The sequence below is a fragment of the Falco naumanni genome, chromosome 2 (assembly GCF_017639655.2).
Source record: "Falco naumanni isolate bFalNau1 chromosome 2, bFalNau1.pat, whole genome shotgun sequence".
Taxonomy (NCBI): Eukaryota; Metazoa; Chordata; class Aves; order Falconiformes; family Falconidae; genus Falco; species Falco naumanni.
The window spans coordinates 31427382-31443418 of record NC_054055.1 but is presented as its reverse complement, the minus strand read 5'-3'; the positions used below and the strand labels follow the sequence as shown (position 1 = coordinate 31443418).

The following is a 16037-nucleotide window of genomic DNA, read 5'->3' as shown; positions in this document are numbered from 1 at the left end:
TCCACGCTGAGCAAGAGGCTAACTGGCGGGGAGGCCAGCTGTGACTGGGTCAGGGGGTTTTCCGCCTTCTTGCAGGCCAGCTGTGACCAGGTAGGGCATCAGCCCAACTCAGAGAATACGTTAGACATATTTTCTGAAGGACATGGACACAAAAACCTGGAGTCTGGCTGCAGGCCAGCACAACTCCCCATGAAGACAAGGTGATGCAGACCAAGAGAGGAACTAGGCAGCAACCGCTGCAGCGTAACTTACTCTAGGGCAAAATGACTCCAGGCTGCAGGAGGAGTCCAAGCCACCAAGCAACTCACCAGTCAGGCTAACACCAGCAGCTGCAGATCCTTCTACGTCAATGCAACAGGGTTTGCACTGGTATAAATCATGTGGGTTGCTACATTCAGAGACAGGAAAATAAGGAAGGAAGAGAAACAAAGGGCAGAAACAGAGATGGCCCTAAAAGGGAACTTACTTTCTTACAGAGCAATCCTGAAAGCAACAATGAGGTACTAAACAATAAAGCACGGCTAAGCAGTTCATTGCTACACAAGGTCATAGTCTACCTTCCCCCACAACCGTCCTCAGTGGGAGGCTTATTGTGGAGCAACGGATGCAGAGCCAAATTGACAGGCAAACCTGGGGGATCTGGCCATTTCCCCAGGATGGATCTGACATCCCTGGCTCTTAGGATGAAGACGAAGGGTGAGGGAAGAGAAATATCATGATTGCCATTCCACAGAGGAGAATGAATAGCAGCGGTGTGAAGGCTATCTGCACAACAGGATGGCTTTATCAGTACCGGAATAGCAGCGTGCTATCCTGCAAAGCATGTCTAGTGAGGACAGAGCTATTTCAGTAAAACTGGAAATTTTTTTTAGCGAAGTAACACCCTCCTGAATGCAGTGAGCAGCAATGCAGCTACCAGCAACATTTTTTACAGTTTAACACTCACTAGCCCAGAAGCTCCTTCCCACTTGCATGGCTGTTTTAGCTGGGCATACCAGCCCTTCCCTCTCCTTACCGATAGAAATGGCTTGGTTCACCTGAGACTTTCTGTGTGACCTGGGACAACATATTTCGGGTAGAGCTCTACCAGAGCCCTGCTGGAGTGGGAGAGGTGTGCTTTCCCACCAGTTACAGTCACTGCCCTTCCCTTCCCACCCTACTAGGACAGCAGCAGCAAAGGCAGCAAACGCTGAGGATTTTGGCTTTGCCCTCGCCATTTGATCCAGCTCTGGCTCCTCTCCCTGGAGTCCCAACTTCCAATGTGCTGATGCTGCTGAGAAGCCTCCAACCAGCATGTCTCTGCAAGGAAAAGCTCCACGCAATACGTGGAGAAGAGGAAAAAAGGCCATCTGTCACTGCTGCTCACCCCGAGGAAACCATTCAAGCAGCATCAGCAGAGCTTTTTTGCTGCATGACATGCATCTCCCGCAGGGGCTTTAGCCAACAGGATTATGTCGACTATCGCTTTTTAAGCAGAGACAAACTTTCCCAACATTTGGCAATTGTCAGCCTGTGACAAATAAATGGCTGGCATAACATTTGTTTTAATACTAGTGGGAAAATGGTCCTTTAGAGCAGGTGAAGAAAAGCTGATTAATTAGATGAGAAGCGAGGAAGACGACTACAACAGCCCAATCCTCTCCTAAAGAAATTTCTGGCAAAATACAAACTTAATTAGATGGCCCTCCCTCTACTGTAATGTCTGAAGGTGTGTTCACACCCCCTACTCGGGGAGCTTAATTTAGGAGTTATAACTACTACATTCAGATTAGTCATGAATGATTCAGACTGCTCAGACTCGATTCCTCAGACAATGCAGAGATGGCATTGTGACAGGCATTAGGGTACAAGCAGTCTGAACATGGTCCCGGCTGCCTCACACTCCCTAGATGCGTTCTCCCGATGTTCCCCCAGAGCGGGAAGCACTATTTCCATCCTACATACAGGAAAAGGTGACTTTGAACTTGCATGAAACAAGCCTCTTCTACCAACTTATCTCGATTTTGCCAGAGTTTACTTTGGCCAAGAGCTGCACTTTTTCCACACAAAATCCTCACTGAACTACTGCAATCATTATTCAGTGTAATACTTTTTCACTTCTGGAAAGGTCATAAGCCATGTTATACTGATACAGATATTTTAAGGCAAAAGGGAATTTAAGATTTCTCAACAATGGTGATTTTAACATGTACCGCTTGCCAATTTAATGAGCGCATCCAAGAAATATGACTCAAGTCTTCATGTTTCTTGAAACCAGGGGCTGTCTTGTCTGCTAAACGTGCCAGAGTTTTCCATGGATGTGACTTAGCTTCTATTTTTGCTCTCCTTGTATTGTCTTGAATTAGACTGCAGGCACAATGCAACCTAAATACATATACACAAAGATATAAATTTTTTTCTTGACATGTTCCGGAATTAGGGAAAAGTGACCTTAGTTTTATTTATGCTCTTTTCTTCACACTGAATTTCTGGCATTTCTGCAGTTGACTTTCCACTGACATCCAGAAAGAATGTTCTTTCAATCCCCGTTAATCCCCAGCCCACCTCTCTTGACTGCAGCAAAGGAAATTCCAGTGCCTAAGCAACTATGCCTCTTCCCTGGAAGCGTCAGACATTTGGACCATGTGGGGAGATAAAGAGCTCTTCTGCTGATTGATCTTGGCAGCCAGATCAGGTGGGCTTCCTTAGGTCCAACACAGGGCTAGAAAAGGGGGTAGGAAAAGCTAAAATATCTGGATGGCGAAAAAAAAATAAAATAAAAAAAAGGGGCTCTCATACAACAGCTCAGGAAGGAATTGGTCCTACCAATTCTTTGTTCCTGCAAATATTCAACATGCAAAAATTCAACATTCAAGCCACCAAGCTTTGCCCCAACAGGGGAGCTTACATGAAGCGTTCAAGAACAGAAAAAGTCTGCCACTGTACAGCTGAGAGCTCTCCCTAACCCTCTGAGTTTTTGTCTAGAAATCCATATCCAAGATGTTAATAACCTGAATAGTATTTTGTTGTGGAACTAGGCAAGGGAAGGAACAGTGAAGAGGCACTTAAGATTTGTCCCAAATCTTCCATCACAGGCTTTCTGCAAATACCTTAGCAGCATAGTTTTGGACATATTTTGCAACCAGGTCCCTTGCCACAGCAGAGGTAATAGTTAATCCTATTTCCAAAAGCAACACTGGCCCATAACACATTAGGTATCTGGAGGGGCGGGCAGGGCTGGATCCTTGGGCCTTAAAGCCTGGATTCAGAGAGACAGGTAAGAATCTACGTTTTGCTGATTCACTTGTGGACCTTTGTGAAAGCTTATCTCAGCCACAGGCTTGATTAGTTGCCACTATACAAAGCAACATCAACACAAACCGATAACGAAGATGAGCGAGTACTACAAAAATAATTTAAGAACTCACTCAGATAAAGTTAAGAAATTCACATCAATTACTAGGACCCTGCTCCTTCTATTTTTGCACACAGCTGTATGCAGGGCAGTGCATTCCCAAGAAAGCCTGCAGAAAGGGAAAACAGTGGTGAATACTCATGGAAGTCTGTATTCTCATGAACATCTGCACCTGAATACCATCTCTGAATGCTCTTTGCAGGCCTGGGAGTAAAAGCGCTCTCAATAGGATTAAAGGCACCCAATACATGTCACAAAGCTGCTTTTTGCAGAGCATCTATGTTACCATATCCTGGCATGATTATTTTGTGGAAGGGTACCTTTTCAGGTAATTCTTGACAGGTATTTCTAGATTTATAGTATCTAATTAGGTTTTAAGCTCATTGGAATAGTACTACCTGACTTCACCTACCTCCAAAGCACCACAAACAGTTCCAGTATTATAAAAATAACAACTTGACCGATCTATATGACACCTGTATTATGTGCCCTGCCAGTTCCATTGATTTCTGGATGCACAAATAAGGCCTGGTTCAGGCTTTGTATCTCGCCGACACAGTATAATCTCAAAAGGAATCAGAGAACATACAGGATTAGTCACTACAAAGTTTTGCACTCAAATAGATGGGGTGTCCAAACTGTAACATTCAAAGATTAAGAAAACATTTGAATGTGAACAATTAGTGGAAATACCTCAACCATTTCACTGGGAAGCATGATTCATTCTTACTAAAACAAATTTGCTACTAGTAATATATTGCTAAATCTAAATGGAAAATTACTTTCTAGTACAACTTTAAGAAAGAGGTATTGCATCTCATTTCTCCGAGCAAAGCTGGGACTGGGAAAACATTCAGGTTTATTGCCAGATGCTGAAATGACATGCTGAGACACAGGTTAATTCACACTCTTTCTGTGGCACATCATCTTACCTGTGCAATGGAGTTAACTGTATCCTTATTTCTCTTATTAACTTATTTTCAGGTTAACTGTGCTCTCTTTCCATTTTGATAAGTAGATGGTAATAATCTATTATTCACACCCCTCCCCCCTTATTTTATAGAGTTCTCCTATGTCACCAGTTATAGAACAAGAAGTTACGTGATTTTTATGCAAGAGGTGTAGTTCCATTGCACAGTGTTACAAATACATCATAGAATCATAGAACAGTTTGGGTTGGAAGGGCCCTTAAAGACCATCCAGTTCCAACCCCCTGCCACGGGCAGGGACACCTTCCACCAGACCAGGTTGCTCAAAGCCCCATCCAGCCTGGCCTTGAGCACTGCCAGGGATGGGGCATCCACAGCTTCTCCGGGCAACCTGTGCCAGTGTCTCACCACCCTCACAGTGAAGAATTTCTTTCTAACACCTAATATCACACTCTGTTTAAGATGAGAAATTAGCAACTTTGAGCTATAAAAGCAGGCTCTTTTCATGTTTTTGGTAAATTTGGCAGCTATTTTGAATATTTTAGATTTACCAAAATGTTTTCCATTTCAAACACAGCTTCGAAGAAGACAGCCTTCTCTGTTTTTTAAAGCAAGTGTATATTAAGCTCAAAGTAGCAGCTTTTACTGTTAAATATTCTTAAACACAGCAGACTTCAAAAAAAATTGTTTGTTGGATGCAGTTAGATAAAGTGGTAAGAATTTCTTTAAATAATTCCTCCTTTCCTCACTAACATGGAAATATAATTCCACAAGAAGCACTTCCATCTCAGTAGCCTTTCATGGCAAAGAACCATTGTTGAAGGCATTGCTGAAACATATCATAAGGAAAAAGGACACCTGCCTTCCCTTTCCTTTTTAATATTTTATACATGTATGTATGCATATATAATAATTTCCAGTTTGAAGAGCTGACAAACAATTACAGAATCATTATAGTACATGTTAACTAGGATAGCAACAGCACCTAAAGGAAGAATCATGGAATGGTTGCAGTTGGAAGCAGCCTCCAAAGGTCATCTGGTCCAACCGCCCTGCTCAAGCAGGGCTACCTAAAGCCACTTGCCCAGGACCATGTCCAGACAGCTTTTGAATATCTCCAAGGATGGAGACTCCACAACCAGTCTGGCCAACCTCTGCCAGTGCTCAAATCACCCTCATAGTAAAACGTGTTTCCCGATGTTCAGAGGGAACCTCCTGTGCTTTGGTTTGTGCCCATTGCCTCTGCCTGTCACTGGGTACCACTGAAAAAAGCCTGGCTCCATCTTCTTTTCACTCTCCCTTCAGGTACCTATATACATCAATCAGATCTCCTGAGCCTTCAAAGATAAGGGCTAAACAGCCCCAGCTCTCCCAGCCTTTCCTCACAGGAGAGGTGCTCCTGTCCCTTAATCATCTTTGTGGCCCTTCCTCAGACTCTCCAGTATGTCCACGTCTCTCTGGTGCTGAGGAACCCAGGACTGGACACAGCACTCCAGGTGTGGCCTCACCAGGGCTGACTACAGGCGAAAGATCGCCTCTCTTGACCTGCTGGCAATACTTTGTCTAATGCGGCCCAGGATACCAGTTCCCTTCTTTGCTGCAAGGGCACTTTGCTGGCTCATGTTCAACTCGTTCCACCAGGACGCTCAGGTCCTTTTCTGGCAAGCTGCTTTCCAGCTGGACAGCCCCCGGCACATACTGGTGCCTGGGGTTGTTTCTCCCCAGCTGCAGGACCTTGCATTTCCTGCTGAACTTCACAGGGTTCTTGTCAGCCCGTTTCTCCAGCCTGTTTTGGTCCCTCTGGATGGCAGCATAACCCTCTGGCATGTCAGCCACTCTTCCCAGTTGTGTGTCGCCCGCAAACTTGCTAAGGGTGCACTCTGCCCCATCATCCAGATCGCTAGTGAAGATATTAGAGAGGGCTGGACCCAGTATTGACCCCTGGAATACACTGCTAGTTACTGGCCTCCAACTAAATTTCGTGCCACTGATCACCTCCCTCTGGGCCCAGCCACTCAGCCATTGGGGATTTCTCCATAATGGTGCCTTGTAGGCACTTCCTTGCTTACATGCAGGCGGTGGAAGTGGAAAGTTCTACCCAACACTGTCGTAGGAAGCAAGGTTAAAAGGAAGGAAAACACAAGCCACTCAGAATGAAAGACAGATGCAGAAAATCATAAGGTGAAAGGCTTTGAGAAAGCTGTTTGTATTTGAAAATTTCAGAATCAGATAATTTCTAAAAATATTTAAGTAAAATTATTCATTTATGCAAATGCATTAACCCAGGAAGAGCCAAAAACTAAAAACAAACATCCAGTATGAAGACTTTCTTTACAATAAAAATTCTTCTAGGAAGTATATTAAATATGACAAGAGGGGGAAAAAAGCATCTCACAATTTATATTCAAGGGCATCACATTTTAGAACAATGTCTTAGCCATTAATCATTTACAAACGATTCACAAAGAAATTAAATATGCTATTCCATAAGAGAATAATGTAATTTACAGTTTAGATGTAAGGCTTCACCATAACATCTCATACCCTTCACCTGGCTCTTTGCATACCCAAGTTGAGTGATCTGTACTTACTCTCCTGCCGGAGCAACACAGCACGGTGGTCCTCAAAAACACAGGTAGTGTTCAGGTTTACTTTGGAAGGTTAAAGAAAAAAGTATTACTAGTAAGCTTCACAATAAAAGCAAATGAAAAGCTAGGAGAAATAGATTAAGTTATATTTGCTAGTCCTAGGATTCAGGGAATGGAATAAATTACACCTTGTGAAAAAAAGTATCTAGCTACTAGTTATGCCATCATATTATTAGTCATTGTGCACAACTGGGACACCACGACTCCAAATCACAGACCAGAAACACAGTGCTTCCTTTAAACAAAGTACATAACTTCTGTATGAAAAAAGTTGGGGAAAAAACCATGAGAAGTATCCATCTCCATAGCTATCATATGCATAAGAACTATTTGCTTTAGAAAGCTCCAGTTTATTCAAAACACTGAATGTAATACTGATGACAATAATATCCCTTAGTCTCCTTACGGATCAAGTACAAATCAGAGAAAAACCCTGTCCCAAAACACTCAATTTCAATCACAAAACATTGTCAGAAATCTCATATTTGCAACACAGTTACCTGGTGTTGCAGTTAACATATTAATTCTGCAGACAACAGTCACAAGTACTTACTAAAAATACAGATATGTTTCCTAAAAGTAAAGTGAAGCTTTATTTAGATGACAAAGCTTTTATAATAGTGCACGGTGCAAATTTTCAGTATGAAGACATTCAGAAGATTTGCTGCTCAAAGAGGATCTTTTCAAACCCTGGTGGAGGCGTGTGATAAAATTCACTGAACTGACAATCCAGAATGGCACTGTCATCAACTGCAGAAAAGAACCAAACAGAGGGAATTAGATAAGGAATACTTACAGTTTGATCCTCTATTACACCATCTTACTAGATTATATACTATGCTCAAACCATGAAGAATATTCTCAAACACATCCACTACATACATACAATTAAAAGAAATCTCTTCAACAAATTTTCTAAAGCCCTACACATGACGGCAAATCATCTCTCTCTTCTGCTGTTTACTTTAGTTGGTAATTGTCCTTGGTGAAGTCAATGAGAACACTACCTCTGACTTCACTGGGAGTGTTAGCAGGGCTTCAGGTAATTCCCTCCAAATCTTCTCCTCCATTTCTCTGGAAATCTACAGATTAAGGACACTACCAGATACATGCTGAAGGGCTGTCACCTCCTCAGCTACGTACCTTTCTGTCCACTTCCTCATTCTGCTGGAGTGTCAGCTATCTGCAATGACTTCTCTGGAGGTTTACAAGGTTTCAGATGTCTGCAGTGGTTGGTGTCAGACCATCTGTTTTAGCGTATGCTCCAAAAAGAGCTTCTTTGACTGCCTCTAAGTTGGAAGTTAATGACTTTTTACAATACTTCTCCCAGTTTTAGAGCCCTTGCATAATCTGAGACACAAGTGTTACTACCTTCAATGTAGAATACAAAAAGCAAACTGCTGAGCATTTTCAGAGCAAAGCTTTCATGTACTGCATTAGCAAACTGAAATACCCAACCAGTCAGAAAAGCCAGGTATCTTTCAAAGACAACTTCCAAGACAAACCTGGTACTCTAGCAACATCAGGTAAAAACAGAAAAGCTTCATCTCCATATTTTGGTTTGGAATTTAGATATCTGAGAGCCAAGGTAGGAATTTTTCCCTCCTAGGCTCAGATAAAACTCCTATCAGTGTATCTGTACAGTTCTGTAGTACTTACGCAGTGTTTGTATCTCAGTTCCGCAAGAGCGCCCAAGGTATAGCTGCTGTAGGGAACAACCTTTAAGTCCGTTTTTCTGTTTTACGTTCTCAAGCTTGACACTGTGTTTGCCTGCTCTATCATGATTCTTTTAAAAAGATACCTACAGTTGCAGTTTGAATTATGGACAGGGTAAATGCTTAAGAAACTCTTTTCTCTATGGTAAAATCCCTTCTCATGGCTAGAAGTTCACATTAAATTAAGGACATTTATAGTTTATACCAAGTAAGTACCACACGAAAGCAATTTGCAGGCTTCAATTGTTATAGCTACATGTAGGAGACATGATAATTATGACGAAATTATGCCTGCTTGTGGAAGATGACAATAAGAGCCTGGCAATGAAAAAGTCACTGCATTCCTCAGGCACAGAACTTCTTTAGTCAGAGAAAAAGATGATTTACAGTAGGCTAACATGCCACCAAATGTTTTCTGAAAGCAACGTGTATTCTTCATGTTATGTAACACTATTTCCAAAATATAGGGAAGATGCAACAATCAACTATCACGCAGCAGCTCTCCTCCCGCTGCTCAGGAAGCTTTTGGCACCAGGAGATCCTGCAGTGCTACAGGGCAGCTACTGTCTGCCACAACATTTTACCAGCGCCATCACGCGGCCTAAGAACACATCACAGTATGACTATGTAAAACAATTGCCACTCGAGTAGCTTAGAAAGCTGCAATTTGTCAGCTACATTTATAGGCTTCAGAGGCTCTACAACACATCTATAATATTTTCTTCCCGTTCATAAAACTCAGTATTACAAATTTATCAAGATATAAACGGAAACATGCCAACAGTTCATTAGGAACCAACCACGAAATGAAACAATTATCCACATCATATAGCTAATGGTATCTCAAGAGCAAAACGATTTTGCAAGAGGTTACTGCTTAGATGAAGCTCACACAGGAATAAACTGGACATGGGTTAGGTATAATACTGGGAATCCAATGAGCAGTTATCATTTGCTGGAAATTACAGGCCAGCCCAGGGTGTAGTGTTGATTATGCACTGAGCCAAGGGCAATGCTGCCTTTCAGATGAGATGTTAAACAGAATTCTAACTACTTGGGAACTCCAAAACGATCACCAAGTTCTGGAAGAGTAAATCATTAACACGTCTTGGCCAAATTCCACCTTCCATAATTCATCAATTGTTCCTTAAACTGCCTATGCAGGGATTAATTGGATATGGTATTTGTTTCTTGTTCAAAACTGCTGTGTTGTATTGATGGTTGCTGGCACAACAGCTACCACAACTGCTGAGTTTCAGAATTGGGCACCAATTTCATACGGCAGCAAAGAGCTGTACCACTATATAGCAAAAGCAGCTGTACTAGGAATACATTAAAGTTATGACTTCCATAATAAAATATAAACAGCAATTCAGTATCTACTTGTATTTAACACTGAATGCATTTATAAAGTATGTGAAATTAACAGGCATAAATACCAAGCTTCAGAGATAAATCAGATTAGCCCACAAGTCTACATAAGTTTGAATTTGTTGTTTTTCTTTTTCTCATCTGTTTCACAGGTTTTTCACCTTGCAATTTTTAGACCAAGTGCAGTAACTGCCCAGCTGGTTGGATGCGGACACTGTAAGCTGTCAGTAAACAGCACTTCTTTTCACCATTAAGCGTTAAAAATTAGGTGAAAATATACTTTTGTATTTTCATGCAATTTGTACATTTGGCAAAATGTAGTTGCCAAAAATAAATGATTGATGCATCTGCCATTTAAGCAAGAATACATAGCTCACAAGACAGACTTGGTACAAAAATACTGTCCATACTGTGAAACAGTTTGAAAATCTCTGACTTACCATAGACCACTGGATAGACAGTCCCTCGGATTCCTGAAGCTGGACAATGCATGTTCTTCCCATTTAAATATACATTTAATTCTACATGGTCATATGTAATACCCTACAAAGTACAGAAAATTAACAAAAAAGCATCAACAAGTTTATACATGTAAGATTGCTACTTAATTTAGCTTTCTTAGCCACAGGCAAATTTTAACACCATTATGCAAACCACAGCATCCTAGAAAACCTCACTTGAAATATTCCTGCAAAGGACTAGAAGTTAATAAATGACCGGTAACATTTGTATTTTCAAATAGTCAGGATTCCTTAACGCTCGTACAATTTGGATGCATCACAGTACTGCACACTGCATCCTACCAAGTTTAGAAAACAAATTTCCAAACTACTTTTCACCATGTTAAAGAAACACAAAGTTTATCATGATTTTAAATATTAAGCAGTTTGCAGTCTTCTTGTTTATACCTCCTCACGGAAATAAACTTAATTCAGAGCGTCACTATTTATTAGTTATTTGTCCATACTTACATACGGAAACCTCTCTCAGGTCATTCACTCTGGCAGCAGCAACAGACCATGGTTTCATACAGAATGCCATAAATATGCTGACTGCAGAGCAGAAAGCAAATGCTAACAAGGTAATAAGTTACTTATTTGTTAGCTAAATCATTTTTCTCACTGTTTTGGTATGGCTGAGTGTGACAATTTGTGCTGTCATTCAGTACTTCAGCAACCTAATGACAGAACAAAATAAATTGAAACTTTTGAAAACTGGGGAGTTAGAAGTAACACATCAGCTACTTTTTTGTGAGTAGTTGAAGCTGTTCAGATGACACAGGTTGACCAAACCCTGAAACAGTCTGCAACTGTCCAAAAAAACAATTTCAAAAGGGGATTAGAAGAATAATAATAGTACCTGAGGGCAAAGGATGGAGTAGTCAGCCTTAGCTCTTTGGGGCTTCTAAAGATGAAATTTCTAACCACTGTTACATAGAGGCAAGGTTACCCAGCAAGAAAAAGTAGTGATGATAAATGGTCTCAATTTTGTTGCATTGCTCCCATGTATTTTTGAAAATACATCTCTAACAGGATATTAAGAAAATTACAGGAATAAAACACAACCCTTTGAACAAAGTCACTTAAAGATGTTTTGAGAAACCTGGAATAGTAAGACACCAAAAAATCTTAAGATTCTCCATTTGTTCTCAATTCTTAAATAATTTTCCCAGTGAGCATTACTCCCCTTCCCCACTTACTAACTCTCCTTCCCTACAAAAGTTTGACTAAAAATACAATTCATTTATCATCCAGGACCTGTCTTTGCTCAGCTCTGTCCTTCTAATCATTAACCAGTTAGCTAGAGGATCTTGAGCTCCGCTGGGTATGGTGCATAGCTATGTAATGCATTCCAACACATTATTTGTTCAGGGAGGTCCTATCTCAAACAGTGTAGGATCCTTGTTGTGGGAGTTATCCGTCAGGCAGATACTGCAACCAAGCATGAGAGGCTACTTTTCAAACATTGGTGAAGTCTCTTCCTCATTCAGAAACGTATCAATGCTGAGAATGAAGTCCACAGATATGCAGGCTGCTGATCCATTCAAACACAACAGGAGTTGGTATCAGCACTTTCCAAACTGGGAGATGCAAACTGAACAATTTGACTGAAACAGTCAGCCTGACCACAGAGTTGTAAATAAGAGGAATCTAGGGGAGTAAAGAAGGCTTAAGAAACTCACCACCACATCACCCTCCTGAGGAAGGTTGTTTGCTGGTAGTCTATTTTTCTCCTCATTATTATAGTAGAGAGCTCCATCATTTCTCATCACCAGGCTATGGACATCTCGACCAAGCGGAATTTGATTCAAGTTTGCTTTCTGGGTTGCAACTCCAATACCCCAAATCCCTAAAACGTGCCATTAACAGGGCAAGAAAAAAACCATTAGTTTGAATACTATCTTACTGAAGCAGAATAGCATAAAGAATGTGTTTTTAACCAGTGCCATAGCAGTACTAGTAGTAAGTATCTCTTGGAAATACCAAGACTATTGTGGGTTAGCCCTGCTAGGAAGCTAAGCACCACCCAGCCATTCACTCGCTTCCCCCACAGGCCCAGTGGGACAGAGGAAGAGGAAAGGAAAAGTAAACCCAAGAAAACCTGTGGGTAAAGACAGAAAGTGCTTAATTAGCAAAGGAGAAAACTTCAGAAAACTTTCCAATAGTCAGAGTGACCCCACAGATGATCCCTAATAGACTGTGCAGGGACAATTCTGGGAATTGAAGTTTTAACTTAAATGATCTACAGTTCTCCTGCCTTGGGGCACAGGAATAAAGACACGGCTCATAGGGACCAGGAGTATTAATTTCCTGTGTTTCTCAAGTATAAGAACATGGATACTGTACCTGTGTGAATAATGACCATGTATGAACAACAGCTGTGGGGGATTCTTCCCCCAACATAAAGGATACCGAAATGGTCAAGTTAAGACTGATCTGGGGCTTACATATAGTTCAAAACTAAACAACCAGTTTGACTGCAAAGTGTTTTGGACAGATTTGTGTTCATGCTGCCTGCACTCCAAATCAACTGAACGCAAACAACCCTTACCCCAAAAGCACCAGCTTCACGCTCCAGCTGGTATCATATGGCCTGTCTCTGGACTAACACTTCTCTTCTTCCCTCCACCTATATCCCTACACACTTAGGGAAAGATACAGCTTCATTTTCACAGTGTATGTTGTTTTTAAAAATGCATGTCTTATTTTTCATGTTAGAATACAGGCAAACCTGGAGTGCACTCTACTACTGAAGCTGACTATTAGTAAAAGTATAATGCTTCCAAATTTCATTCACTTTCAGCTGCCTTGCATTATATTTGTGCAAAACAAATAAAACAGGGTGTTGAAAGACTCCTCCTGATAAGGCAGTGTCAGAGTAAGTGCCACACTTACTTGATTTGAACAGCAAAGTTTAACACAAGGAGTGTTACCCTTGCTTGGGCAAACACAGTGCATATTAAAAGCAAATGAAGGTAGACAAATAGCTACAAATATTGCTGGATAAACTGCATTGCTTAAAAAAACCCCAACTTCATACCTACAGTGTTTTATGTGGTCATAAGCATTTATTTACCAAAAAACTTTCCTACAATATGCTAACTGAAAAACATGCACATAACAGCATACAAAATAATACAGTGGTTTAGTATTTCCACTCCTTTAGTAATATACTTACCACTCTCAAATATTTAAGAGCCACAATTTAAAAAATATATTAATTTCCTTCTACACAATGACACCTTATAAAACTCTTGGATGTTCACAAGTTCAAGGATGAAATTAGAAAGATGCATGTGCTCGGTATTTGAGATATGACCACCAGCAGACAATCTGACATACCTTCCAAGTTTAAAGTTGTACATTTTTTGCTGACTAACCTGTGGACTGGATTTTAAACTCAAAATAGCTCTTGTTCTGATGCAAAGGTGCATTGGCCAAGCAGCCTCCTGTGCCACATATTCTTCTGCCATTTTTAACAATGACAACATCTGTCCCTGCAAGAAGAAAAAAAACCCGCAAAATATCAAAACATCTTCAGAAGTCCAGAAGCAGACTTTAACAGTCCTAAACATTGAGAACAGGTTTTGTTCTTTCTGCCCCAAGTAAGAGCTTCATTAGTCTGTGAGAATTATGATGACAGGTGACACTTTGAAGTAAGAAAAGAAAAGCTGTTTACAGGCCAGTTCATCTTTCAGATAGGGTTTATTTATTTTAAATCTATACACTGCTCTAATTTAGCCTCTTGCATTTTATGGCTCCATGTCAATTACAACCTTTGCTCAACCACATCAGAAGCATAACTTACAATTTAGTCAGAAAGGGTTCACTGCGAGACCACAGCCCTGTACCCTGTCTCTACACACTGGAGAAAAAATGTTCAGCAAAGGGAAGGAAAGACATATTGGGTAGAAACTTTTGACGGAATTGAAAGGTGTTTAATTATTCCCTGAAAAAATCCTTTTATTAGAAACATGCCTACCAATACAGAGAGAAAAAAATCCTTTGCTAAGTTTTCCTCCTCCAGCGGAAGACTTCATCTTTAGGCACTGTTGTCATAGTCAAGAACATGAGACACAGTCAAAACTCACTGATAAAACCGAATAAAAACAGACTAGCAATTGTGCTTGAGCACTAGATTCTGGTTCAACCACACTACTTTCCTCCTAGCTCTTTCCCTGGCTCTGCTGCAGCTGGCCCAGACCACTTCTCTGCTCAACAAAGCCCAGGCATGGTTTTGCGGATAGCTCGTCCTGAGGATGACGCTCGAGCAGCGGTATGGACAAGGCTCTGTATGGCTCGGCTCCCTCTGAGCCTTCATCGCCAGAACTCACCTCCTCTGCTCGGAGCCACCATCCCTCGCCTCAGCTGACCGACACCCGCGGCGTCCCTCAGACACCCCCCGACACTGAGCCACACCTCCCCACGCTCATTCTGCTGATGAGCGTCAACAGAATTTAAACCAAAGGGACATTTCTTTTCCTGAAAACTGCCAAATCCTTCGAAAGAAGCAGTCAAAAAGCGACTTTGCCAGCGCGTTTCACCGAGGAGAGGACAAACTCCAGGGGCAGGCGCACATTCCCCCCGGGCAGGCAGGGCTACACCGTATGAAACCCGTCAGCTCCGCCTTCAAGCCTCCCGCCCACAGCGCCCGGGGACGCGCACCCCCGCCCGCCCCTCACGGGCGACCCCCTGCCGCGCCCCGGGGCTGCGGGCTCCCCGCGGGGAGGCGCCCGCGCCGCCGCCGCCCCTCAGCCTCCGCCCGCCCCCCGGCCCCGGCCTGGCACGGGTGGGCTGGCGGCGGGGGGAGGGCAGCCGGGCCGCCCCGCTTACCCATGCGCTGCGTGTCGAGATGCACCGCCGGCATCTCCTTCAGCGGGATGTGGCCGGCGCCGCCATCCCTGCACCACGAGAAGCAGCAGAACACGGAGGCGGCCATGACTGGCCGGAGCCCGCCGCGCCGCGCAGACGCAACGGCGGGCGGCGGGGCAGGCGGGGGGCGCGGGCGGGCGCAGCGCCCCCTGGCGGGCGGGAGGTGGAGCCGCGCGGCGGAGCGGGGGGCGCCCCGGCCCCGCTGCCCGCCCCGGCGCGACGTGGCGGGGGGCGGTGGGACATGGCGGGCAGCGCTCTGTGGCGCGCCGCTCGGCCCCGGGCGTGTCGTGAAACCGAGTACGGTCTCAAAAGAAAATCACATTAAAACCCCATCTTCCCTCAGGAAGTGAAAATTTAAATTAAAACGAGAGCAGCCGGAAACCTGCGCCTTCTCCTCCGGAGCTGAGGAGCTGGGTCTGAGCGTGGCGGTGGCCTGAGGCGGCGGCGTGCTCGGCCGGCAGCGCGCAGCCACAGAAAGGACAATACACGTGTATATATTTTTATATAAGAGGGAAAATTTATGTACATACATATTTTAAAAAAAGGCGAAAGGGATCACGGTGGGCAGGTGGTAGGTATCACACCAACAAACTCCACAGTGCTGGGCC

General features: G+C 42.9%; 1 protein-coding gene across 1 annotated transcript; it reads right to left on the bottom strand.

The window, feature by feature from the left end:
• Positions 1 to 6500: 6500 nt before the first annotated feature.
• SPRYD7 (SPRY domain containing 7) lies at positions 6501 to 15555 on the bottom strand. Its single transcript, XM_040584133.1, has 5 exons — positions 15391 to 15555; positions 13938 to 14054; positions 12240 to 12406; positions 10498 to 10600; positions 6501 to 7721 (listed from the first exon to the last, which is right to left on the bottom strand). Exons 1-5 carry the CDS (start codon positions 15494 to 15496, stop codon positions 7624 to 7626), a joined length of 591 nt encoding a protein of 196 aa, XP_040440067.1. The 5' UTR covers positions 15497 to 15555; the 3' UTR covers positions 6501 to 7623.
• Between the last annotated feature and the right edge of the window lie 482 nt (positions 15556 to 16037).

What these genes read in the sequence shown, in the direction of transcription:
- SPRYD7 (XM_040584133.1), bottom strand. Translation starts at nt 15,496, where the DNA reads ATGGCCGCCTCCGTGTTCTGCTGCTTCTCGTGGTGCAGGGATGGCGGC. An exon ending in GTTTAAAATCCAGTCCACAG is followed by an intron (nt 12,407 to 13,937) that starts GTTAGTCAGCAA and finishes GGCACGTTTTAG; the next exon opens with GGATTTGGGGTATTGGAGTT. An exon ending in TGTCTATCCAGTGGTCTATG is followed by an intron (nt 7,722 to 10,497) that starts GTAAGTCAGAGA and finishes TCTTTTCTGCAG; the next exon opens with TTGATGACAGTGCCATTCTG.